Source organism: Myiozetetes cayanensis, unplaced genomic scaffold (assembly GCF_022539395.1).
Source record: "Myiozetetes cayanensis isolate MyiCay16 unplaced genomic scaffold, myiCay2020 scf17, whole genome shotgun sequence".
Classification (NCBI taxonomy): Eukaryota; Metazoa; Chordata; class Aves; order Passeriformes; family Tyrannidae; genus Myiozetetes; species Myiozetetes cayanensis.
The window spans coordinates 10889854-10901281 of NW_026087378.1; the positions used below are offsets into that span (position 1 = coordinate 10889854).

Below are 11428 nucleotides of genomic sequence, written 5' to 3' on the forward strand. Positions count from 1 at the left end.
TCAGTGCCATCGGCAGATGCACCCAGAACAGATCCAGAGTTTGCAGAAGTCAGTATGGCATTCACACTGGGCTCAGGGCTGTGGTGGAGCTGCCTTAGCTTTTCAGCATCCCACTCCTGTTCCTGTGAGATTGCTGGGCTGGTCATGAAACCACCAGAGTGGTCACTGACTCCCTTTTGGACTAACCAGGTGCTTGGCATGAGGAACCCTAGAGATTGTGGCGGGTCAGGAGAGAAAGGTGCTGGTAGGAACACGGGGAGGGAACTGGCATGGCACCACCAGCACTGCAGCCAGCGGCACGTCCACACAGGAGCAACACGTTGCCCCCCCGCGCCTTTCATTTGCCCTTCCATGAGGACCAAGAAGGGGGCTCAGGAGCTGCTGCCTCTCATGTGCTGCTCTCAGCCTTTCTCACTCTGTGTCTCTTCCTGTTCCATCTCTTCTCCTTGTTTTTCCAGAAAAGAAAGTCCAGTTCCAGCGTTCAGTTAATGGTGAGTGTCCTTCGTCTTCCTCAATGCCGATATTGCTGGGCCTCTCCACATGTTCCAGCTCCCCCCGTTTTTGGAAGTTACCTCGGGGTAGGGAAGAAGGGACAGCGGGGTTGGAGGGAACATCCTCAAAGCTGTATCACCCACAAACCCCATTAACAGGGTTGGTGCAGGCACTTGCTGGCCACCAGCTTGGTGGGAAGCCAGCCCTGGTTCTTGCTGATGGGTTCTCATGCCGTTTCTCCCAGTTCTCCTGACTCAGGTCTGCAGGCTGCATCGGTCCAAGGAGCCTTGGAGAAACACCTTCCATGCCTCTGCGGGGACTGTATGGTCATGGGACACCTTGCCAACCTACATCGGGGTCTTCTGGGTAATACATAAGCAAGGCTCTGCTGGGAAGAGCTAGCAGAGCCATTGCTCTAGCTCCACTAGCAGAGGTGCCTTGATGGGGCTCCCGGAGAGAGACAGGGGGTCAGTACCCCTCTCCCCCCCAAATCTGTGTAGTGCTCAGCTGTTTCTTGAAAGAGCTGTGTCTCAGCCTTCAGTGGTCCATGTGGGTCTTGGAAGCACTGTTTTATTGTACATTTCTCTCCCTACTCTGCGGTCAGTGTGGTCTCTCTCACTCCTGCACAGTCCCCTCTTTCTCATCCCAGCTCCTCCTCGCTGTTAATTTGTACATCTCTCTCTTTATTGTACAGTCAACATGGTGTCTTCCACCCCTGCACAGCCCCTCTCCCTGCCCCTCCGGCAACGCTCCTAGGAACCCACCAAATGGCCCCCGGACCTGCCCCCGTCTCTGTCCCCACAGGTGTCGGTAGGAAAGGCAGCGCCGTTCCTACGAGACCCTCCACAGCCCACCCCTTGTGCCCTTGGCTACAAGGAGTGGAGGTCAGGGAGGGCTCTGCCAGCGCTGCCCTAGAGCTGTGGTTGAGGACAGGCTGGACCTGCTGGCGTTTTCCTTGGTTTCTGTCTGGTGGCACAGTCGAGCGCTGCGGGGTCGGACTCGGGGGGCTGTCGAACACACGAGCTCCGTCTGGCACAGGGAGAAGACCCTTCTCACCGCCCCATCTCTCCTTTCTGTTCTTTGCTCAGGAATCATCGGAGAGCACCAACACCACCATCGAGGACGAAGACACCAAAGGTACCAGCGGGGGCAAGCGGGGAGGTGGGTGGGTTGTTTCAGAGGGGTGCCCATGGGTTGCTAGTCTGGCCACCCCTCATGATATATTGGCTACAGTGAAACCCACCACCATCGAGCTGCCTTGGGGCCCTTCAGAAGTTGCTTCAACTCCTCAGGTGGTTTCACTGCTGGGTTGCTGCCACGAGCAGCTGGGGCATTGCTGGTGAGGGAGAGGGGGGCTCCCATAAACAGGGATGTTCCCTGAAAGCAGGCATAGAAATGGCAGAAATCTGCAGGGGTAGCAGCCGGGCTGACTGCTCTCCAAAATAAATGGCCCTTTGGGAAAAGCCTCCAGGGGAAATCCCTGTCTGCCACCCGCCCGCCTGCCTGCCAGCCAGAGGCAGCTTTCTAAGAATAACCCAGGCAATAATTTATTGGTGCTAATTTGTAAAGTCTCTCAATGAAGTGATCTCAGCTCAAAGCAAGATGGACTTTGGCCTGATGTGAGAGCTAATGGGACACTTGTCGTCCTAGGAGGGGCTCCCCGAGCCTGGACACTGAGCCAGGCGGTGCTCGGGAAGTGATGGGAGTCCCTCTGCCCCTTTCTGAACAACTCCCAGGAACGTGCTCCCTCTCCTTTCATTAGTCACAATACAAAAAAGAAAACCAACAACAAAAAAAGAAGAGTTAAGCATGATGGCAATTTGCATTTGAAGCAGAGCCTTGTTAATAAGCCCAGGGTTACCTCTGACAGCTCCTCCTGCATCCTGGGGAGCCCAACCCTCTCTGGCAACACAACCCTTCCCAGATGAGCTGTCAGTGCCTGGAATCCCTGGCAGCAGCTGCACAGCTTTATGCCTTTTGAGGGCCCTCCTTGTATCTCCCAGGGTGGCTGCTCATGTCATCCACCTGCTCTCCTCCCTGCTGAGACCCTCTCCTCCCATTTCTGAGTGAGGTGAGAGCATCCTTGGTCCAACTTGCCCTGGCTGGCCTCTGCTGTGAGTTCATGGGGATAGAAGGTCCCAGCTTGGCAAGGCTTTGCAGCCAAAACCAGCCTTAGCCGACTTTTGGGCTGAGGGCGGCTCACCATGTGGTGATTAACCCTTTGGCTTTTTAGGAAATTACAGGGTTTTTCAGTTTTGCCCTGGCTTTGAAGGTTTTTCCTTTCTGGGGATGAAGAGCCCTTCCCCACATTTCTCTTTCAAGTTGCTTTCCTGCTTTCTCTCTGGACAGTTTCCAAAGTCCCCCAGCCTGCTGTGGTCTCTTTCTGATGAGATAAAGATCTCTCACCAGTATGGTAACACCAGCACTTCTGGTTTGTTTTCTCCTTTTATTTTCCTTTTCTCTCTAAACCAACAGTACGCAAGCAAGAAATCATTAAGGTCACAGAGCAGCTGATTGAAGCAATAAGCAATGGAGACTTCGAGTCCTACACGTGAGTGTGCCCAGCGCGGGTTTGGGCTGGGTGGGGGCTCCGCCTCCCAGAGCAGGGTCTCTTACCCTGACAGTGCTGCCCAGGAGGTTATATTGTTTGTCAGGGCAGGGTTAGCAGGTTGAGGTGGTGGGGGAGTCGTGGAGACCATCCAAGAGAAGCAGGGGACATCAGTTTCCAAACCTGCTGCTGCTCTCGTGCTGAGCTGACCACAGCTCTCTGGTCTCGCTGTCATGGATGAGCCCATTATGAGGTTTGCAGAAAGAGGAATAATTGTAAACGTGATTTATGGTGGAAGAAGGAACTTTGCATCTATTATATCCAGATTACCACAGGCAGTTCTGAATCATAGCTGCTTTCTGCTCGCTGAGCTGACGCTTTTCAGAGTACACCTCTTCTGTGTCCAAGGCTGATTTAATTAGCAATGTCTGAGTGAGTGCAGGTCTTCATGGCTGCCTCAGAGGATCACAGCAGGGATATTTTGATACAGAGCAGATAGTATGTTCTTTATCCCTACTGTTTTCCTTTCTTACAAAGAAGAAGGCAGTGTTTGAGGAGGTTTAATTACAGATGGTGACAGATGGAGAATGCACCCTGCTTTGTTTGGGTCCTGGCTGTGGTCAGAGGCTGGAGGCAAGGTAGGGTGGGCTTCATGCAGAATGCAGAGATGAGGTCAGATTTTTGCAGGAATTACTTGCTAGTGCAGATGCCCCTCAGCCTCACACTGAGAGAGCCATTCTGAGCACAAGTCATTTGGGTTCTTCAGGCTCTCATGCCAGAAATGCTGAGATAACCTTTCCCTTTTATCTCCCCTTCCTGGCTCCCCAGGAAGATGTGTGACCCTGGGATGACTGCCTTTGAGCCCGAGGCTCTGGGCAACCTTGTGGAAGGCCTGGATTTCCACCGATTCTACTTTGAAAACCGTAAGTAGCTCCTCTGCTTTCTGAGGGATCCCTCCTACCTTCCATGGGCCTGTCTTGACTTTCATCAGCTTGCCAGAGAGAATAGGATTAGGGTGGCTGTGGAGCATCTCTAGCTGATCTGAAAAGTCTCAGCAGGAAGTATTAGGTCAACTGGGACCAGCTGCATGCAGAGGAGTCATTGCATTAGCTGCTTTCTCGGTGCTGAACCCACCCATGCAGCATTTACTCAACCCAATCAAGCAGAGAACCTTATTGCAAGAATCTCCCCTCCCCAGATTGCTGCCACCCTGGGCAGCAGCCACCCAAACTCCTTTGCCTGCTTAACTCCCTTTGTGCTTGTGCTCTCTCCAGTGTGGTCCCGGAACAGCAAGCCTGTGCACACGACGATCCTGAACCCCCACATCCACCTGATGGGAGACGAGTCCGCCTGCATCGCCTACATCCGCATCACGCAGTACGTGGACGCCGGAGGGATCCCCCGCACTGCCCAGTCCGAGGAGACCCGCATCTGGCACCGCCGGGATGGCAAATGGCAAATTGTCCACTTCCACAGATCTGGCGCGCCCTCTGTCCTACCGCAGTAAGCCCTGTGAGGATCCAGGCATGGGGAAGGGAGGGCGGGGAGGGCTGGATGTGGGCTCAACGCAGCCTTGAGGCTGCACAGCAGGCGGGGTCCTGCCCCGAGGATCTGCAGTGGGGAGCAGATGACTGAGCGCTGTGGGATGGGGCTGAGGGAGGGATGCTCTGCCGAAGGGACGGTCAAAGCAAATTCCGTCTTTCCCCGGTTTGCGTTTTGCAGCTGAAGCGTGGTCCTGCCCGTGTTGGGTTTGTCACTGACTGGCTACCAAGGGGAGACCCCCTCCGACGTGTTCACCTACAGGACTTTGCCTGTTGGCTCTGCTGCTTGGTTCCCGCTGGAATAACCCCTCGCTTCTCACCGCACACTCTCAACGGCCCTGCCAGCGCAGCGCAAGCATCCCATGAAACCCCCCCGCCCTTTCGGGGTCGTGGCGCTGGGCCCCCTTCCTCTGCATGAACCAGGAAAAGAGAAACCATGAACTTAAACCCAAACATCAGGCTGGTGTACAGGCCCCTCTCCTTGGCTGCAAAGCATTGGTGGGCCCTCTCACTACCCAGCACATCTGAACTGGGCTCGGACTCATCATCCACCTCCATCCCCAAGCCTGCTGGAAGCCCTCTGAGGAAGAGGGGGGCAGTTTTGAGCCGCTCTGTGCTGTATCCTCCCTGTGTGCTGGTGGATTTTGCTTTGCTGCTATCAAGGTCCCCGTCTGCTGCCATGACTCCTGCCCGCTCTCGACCTGAGTTCCCACTTCCCAGCAGCCTTGGATGGGGAACCACAACTTAAACCATTTGCAAAGTCCATTTTCCTCATGCACCCGGGCAAGGAGGGCCGTGTTTGGATGGGTGAGTAAAGACTATCTGTTTATTTTCCCTTCCCAGCGCAGGCTGGCTCCTTCCCAGGAGAGCAAGTAGGTTTGCAGCCTGGCTCCAGGCAGCTGCTGTGCCAAGAGGGATGCTCTCCCTCCTTCCTCCCTTCTCCCTTTGGAGCAGGGACTGGAGAAGCTGGGAGAAGAGAGGAGGAGAAAGACAACTGCTTCCCAGTACCGCATGGGCACAACTGGGAGCTGGAGCTCTCACGTCCATGCTTGGGCATCCATCACCCCTGCACCCTCCTTCCCACGCTCCACTCAGCCTGGATCCTTTACCCCAGCACCCACCCCTGTCCCCCACGTGCAGCACTGGCACTCCCCTGCTCCTGACTCCCATGCTGGGACGGGGGCAGCTGAACTGGCCGCTGATTTTGGGGCACAAACCTCCATCGCCCATGCGACTCCTTCCAGCGACGACAAGGAATGCAAGCTTTAGTGACAAAACTCTGCAGAATCTGATTGTGCTTCAAAGAAAACAAACAAGCCTTTATCTGTCTTCTCCTTTGAGCGCATGCCTTTTTATAGGGAAAAAGAAACCAACCTACCGTGCATTTCGTAACTTGATTTTGAGTATTTGCTGAAATGGATCTTTATGTAATAACTAGAAATATTCAACTGTTTAAGGTGGGGAGGGAGGGGGGATTTTCGGGGGGGTTGCTGTTTTTCTTGCGTTTACATTTGGAAAGGGGTTGAGCCGCTACGATGCTCCTACCAGGGGTCCCGCGGCTGCCAGCCCCCTCCCCACACCGTGGTGGCTCATCCTGTTCTGTCCTGGAGCACTGGATGAGTGAAGGCACCCACTTCCAGGGGCACCCACCTCCCCAGGGCGCCTTCTTGCACCCCACGGGTCTTCCTGCAGGGCAAACCACGGCAGTGGCTTTTGGAGAGCCACCGGCACGTGGCTTTCAGGACAGAAGACGTGGCCGGGAAGAGGAGTTTTGGTCTCACCTCTTTGCCGTCAGGTAGAGGTCTGAGGGTGGGTGTTTTTCCGGCAGTTCTTCCGTTTCTCCTTCTCTTTTTCCAACTGGAGCCTCTTCGCTCACTGATGTGAGGCTCCCGCAGCGCTGCTGCCCTGGGGGACTTTCTAACTCCACTCTCTTCATCTGCATGGCGTTTAACTTTCTAGACGGTGCGTGTGTTGAAAAACAAAGAAACCAACAAAAAACTGCTTGTTTTGGACATTCAAAAAAAAAAAAAAAAAAAGAAAAAGAAGAAAAAAAAAGGAGGAAATGTTTCCTCCATGTAAATACTGAGCGTGTATTTTTGCCTTTTATGTGGTTTTGAACGCTTTGCTCTCTGTCGAGGCAGGGACGGCCACCGTGCCAAACGCAGCTGCATCCCTGCAGACTGCAAAAAAACACAACCACCTTTTCCTACTGGATGGAGGGGAAGAAATCCAAACTGCTGGGGCACGGACAGGCCCTGAGAAGTGTTCTGGTGTGTTCCGCTGGGCCGGCAGTGCGATGGCTGCTGGTGACGTGTGTAGAAGATGCCTTTTTGGGGGCAAAGCACAGAGCTGCTCCACGGGTGCCCATGTGGGTCCCCTTGCCCTTGGTGGACCTATGCTGTTTCACCCTAGGCTTGCAAGAGATGACCCCAAAGCAGGAAAATCCATGCAGGGAGAGGATTAGCTTTTAAGGTAGACTTTTGGTGTTTTTACAGATGTGTTTTTCTTCCTATAGTCAGGTAGTGCTGAATTTTTTTCATTTTTAAAGGAAGGACTCAGCTCTTTCACAGTTCTCTCTCTCCCTCTCCAGAGCTGGCTCTGAAGTCAGCCGTGGTGAATACCATCCACCTTCTGATGCCCAGGTTCTCCAGGTGACAGGAGTTTTTTTGGGGATTGGTATAAGAAGGAGGATAGAGGAGGTCACGTCAGGGCTCTGCATGGGGGCTGGAGGGCAGATGCCATTTCAGCCTGGTTTTGAAACTGCTGATAAGTGTGGACCTTGGTGAGCTGTGAGGGTGAAGCTGCTCCAGCAGCTGCTACTGGAGAAAGGAATGGGACAGGAGGTGCTGTAGGATTTGCTGGAAATGACAGATGGGATGCTGGGGTAGATACAATCTCCTTTCACTGAGATCCCACAGTCACTGCTAGGGAGAAACATCTTGGCTTCCAGGAAGGCTTTGAGGGACCTTCTTGATGGGGGTTTCTCATCCTTGAGGTTTCCCTAAAGTCACCTCCCTGGGAGGCAGCTGGATGTCCTTGCAACACCTAAAACCTTTCTACTCTTTTCCAAGGGAAGCAGAGTCTGGGGTTCCAACTCATTCTAGTCTTCCAGTCAAGCTGAAGCCTGACCAAGGAAGACTCAACTTCCCAACATGCCCACGCTGGCAGCATTAAGCACCTGCACTTTAGGGATCTGTCCTGCCTGGCTTCTCTGTCCCACCTTGTCCTGCTTCTCCCGAGCAGGTTCCTGTATCCCCAGAGCATCTCTGAGAAAGCACTGACAGATCACCACCATTTCTCTCAGTATTCATGGAAAACATCTTGTCTCCGTCTTCCTTCACATTTCCTGATTTCTCCTAAACTTGCAGGAAAACTATAAAAATAACCATCGACTGCCACCATCCTTCTTTGGCTGGCAGAGCCAAGGATGCTGCTGTTACGTCTGTACTTTTGAGCTGTTGGCCCCAACAATCCCACCCTGGTTCTGGGGAGGACAAGGTCCAGGGAAGTTCCCAATAAGCAACAAGGACAAGGACACTTTGTTGGGATGGAGTTTATCACCACAGACCTCCTGTCCCCATTGGCCTCAAGGCTGGAGATCAGGCTGTGGCACATTTAATTTCCTGGCACAGACAGAGCCCCACTCCCCTGGTGACCTGCCTGTCTGCGTCAAACCAAACTCAGAAGTCCTACAAAGTCATCCTCTCTTTCACCTCTCACAGGGAATATCTGACTGGAAGCACTTGCTGTGGTAGTCTCGAGCTCTCAGCTCCACAGGTGGGCTTGGGAGTTTCGTGTTTTGCCTTTCTGGCTGCCAGGGTCCAGTGGCAACATCGTAATTTCTCACATCTTGCCAGTGCATCCCCTCTGGAAGATGAAGAGGCTACTCCTGGGCCTCTGCTGTTTGCTGGAGGAGCAGGGACTCCCCTCCTGACCCCAGATAGTCACAGCTGGGAGAGTGCTTTCCCCCCTACTCCACATGTAGTGCCCCTTCTGCCAGGCACCCAATTGCTGCGTGACCCCAAACCTGCCTCCCCTCCCTTTACCTTCCACAATGGATGTCCCCACAGATCTCCAGAGGCTGGAGCAGGCAAGAGCAGCCATCTGCTCCCACTTTGAGCTCAGGGTGGGCCCTGCAGCCTGTGGTTGGATTACATGTGTGAGAGGGCAGCCATGCAGCCCCATGGACCAAGAGCTGTCTGCCAGCAGGAGATCCCATAACCTCCTCTGACCACCCCAGGAGATGGGTGACCCTTCATCCTCACCACAGGGCACATCTCATGGTGTGCACCACGCTCTTGATGCAGCACTGAGGTAGAGACCTTGCCATCCCCTGTGTCCCAAGGTGCAGGTCCCAGCCCATCCGAACCAGACAGGGAAACCCAGACGTGAGCAGACTGTGGGGACATCAGAGCAGGGGCTGGTGGCCACTCTGCCACCCGTCCCACCAACTGAATGTCCTTCCCTCCTGCAGGTCATTGACAGGGAGTGGGAGAGGGAGAGGTGGAGGGGACTGTATCAAGTGGCTCCTTCCTTCTTTGGGTTGTTGTCCCTTTTTTCTAACTGTTGCACAATTTTAGGGCTTTTGTAACATTTTTTGGACAAGCAGGGAAAATAAGTTAACAGTGGTTTAAGAAAAAAAAATGAGATCTATCTCTCTCTCTTATATATTATATATATAAAAATATATATATACTTACAGGAAATCTCTATGGAAATATTTATTTAAGATGACTGCAAAAAATATATTATAATTAAGATTATACCAAGCTTTGTCACGTAACAAAAAAATCAGGCCCCGGGGAGGGGTAGGTGCCTGTCCCCTCGTGTCTGTCCGTCCGTACGGTTGCAGCTGAAGCCTTTCTCTTCTCTTTTTGTAAGTGCACTCGAACTGTTGAGCAGTGTGACCGTGTTGGATTCAGTGGGAGCTTGGGGGTGGGGGGTGGGATTGGTTTTGTTTCCTTTTCCTTTGTTTTTTTTTGTTTTTTTTTTTTTTTCTTTTTTTTTCAAACCTGTGGCTGTGAACAGAATGATCACTGCTCAAATCCGATGCTCTGTTTGGGGAGGGCGGTGGGGGGCACCGGGAGTAGGGTGGGTGTGGGAGGGAGGGCGAGTGTCAGTTTTATTCTTGGTGTTCAAGTGCAATAAATAGCTACCAACTTCTGAGCATGGAAACGGATGATTCTCCGTCACTGCAGTGACTCAGACCGTCTGCCACCCCCTTGTCCCTCTGTCACCGCACTCCTGTCCTCGAAAGCATCGAGGCTGGGACCAGCCCTTGGGCAGGGGCTGCTGGTATCCTGCTACCTGCAGGATGCTGATTCCCTGGGCCTCCAGCCTTCCTGGGGCTTTGAGGAGCTCAGTATCATCCTCCCAGACCCAGCTCACTGCAATCATCCCTTTTCCCAGGGAGCTGCAGGTGTCTGGGAGCCCCCAGGAGCTGCTCGAGCTGGATGGGGGGTGGAAGTGCCCACTGGGCAGTTTGAGGGAGCTCTGGGGGAGCTGGTGCTGCAGAATGAGGGTCACAGAACTCCCAGCTGAGTCCAGGCTGGGTTTGGGTGGCTCCCAGGGCAACTGCTGGACTTTGCCCATGCAGGTGGGCTGGTACCTCAGGGGGACTGGGGTTGGGCTGTCACAGCCCCTGTCCCACAGCCCCAGTCCTGGGGTGCCCCCATTGCTCCCCCTCTCCCTGCCATCTGCCCTGGCCCCGGCAGGTGTCAGCACTGGAATGATCCTGCTGCCTTGTCCCCCCCAGCCCTGGGCAGCCACGCATGGCCCAGGGCACGTGTCCTCTGGCTGTGTCACTGCCCTGGTGCCTTTTGCCCTTGGTGCCCTCCCACACTGCCAGCTTTGCTCCCCAGCCACATTCCCTGGCACAGCCTTGGCTCCTTCCTTCCCATCGCTCTGCAGCACAGTTCTGGTTGGTGGCAGCTGCCAAGAGAGAGCCCCAAGGATTCCGGGATCGCAGTGGGGGTTTGGGGAATGTGGCAGGACACCATGCAGGTAGGGAAAGCTGGGAGACGTGCAGAAACTCGACCAGCTTGGTCAGCCCAGAGCAGCTTCAACTGCATGCTATAGGAAGGTGTCAAGCGCTCCTGATTCCTCTGGCACGTTGTGGCTGGCAGTGACATCATGAAACACCGGGGTCCATCACCTGCTCCATCACCCCTGTAGACCCCCGTATGTGCCCCTCTGGGGGCCAGCCCAGCCTGGGTTCCCCAGCCAGCACCCTCAGTGATGGCTGGGCAGCACCGTGACCTCCTGAGGCCTCCTGCTCAGCAAATAGTGTCAAGGTTAGAGCGAGGGATTCATTGGGGCCATAAATGTTTATGGCAGGCCCTCCCCGCTCCCCAGCCGCCACGGCCTGAACTTTCCATCAGCCACACTTTTATGGCCGGACTCTAATGATTAACCCGGGGGGCCAGCGGATGGAGGTGCTTCCCGCACGGTTGGGCTGCAGGAGCCCCACACACCCAGGGAAGCTGCAGCCATGGTGGGGTACAGGGAGCAGGATGGGGAAAGCCATTGGTGGTCCTGCACAAGAAAGGAAGGGCAGAGAATTCCAGCTGGGAATGAGCTCAGCATCCCTGGACAAGGGGAGGTGAGCAGGCAGGTGGAGCAGGTGTAGGAGCTGGCCCTCTGCTCTCGGAGGGGAAAAGGCAATAGTTAAATCTCCTCCACTGTAGGGAAGGAGAAAAACTGCAGCCTTATGCCAGAATTCACTCTGGAAGCTTGGGCAACAGTGTTTGATCCAGTGCACCAGAACCACATGCATAATCCAGACATAAACCCCAATTTTTGTGTTTATCCTAAGGTTTGGTTTTTTACCAGGACAAAGCCCAGGGCA

At 54.2% G+C, this 11428-nt stretch overlaps 1 protein-coding gene across 4 annotated transcripts in view; it reads left to right on the forward strand.

Moving 5' to 3' along the window:
• Positions 1-9274, forward strand: part of CAMK2A (calcium/calmodulin dependent protein kinase II alpha) — a 33894-nt gene extending 24620 nt beyond the window's left edge. Inside the window, exons 14-19 of one of the 4 annotated variants that reach the window (XM_050311818.1) lie at positions 459-491; positions 1581-1629; positions 2968-3043; positions 3869-3963; positions 4315-4552; positions 4763-9274. In XM_050311818.1, the coding sequence (XP_050167775.1) occupies positions 459-491; positions 1581-1629; positions 2968-3043; positions 3869-3963; positions 4315-4547 (486 nt within the window). In that variant the 3' untranslated portion in view covers positions 4548-4552; positions 4763-9274. The remainder of the gene's footprint in view (positions 1-458; positions 492-1580; positions 1630-2967; positions 3044-3868; positions 3964-4314; positions 4553-4762) is intronic. The other 3 variants (XM_050311819.1, XM_050311820.1, XM_050311821.1) reach the window with 3 other exon arrangements.
• The last annotated feature ends 2154 nt before the right edge of the window (positions 9275-11428 follow it).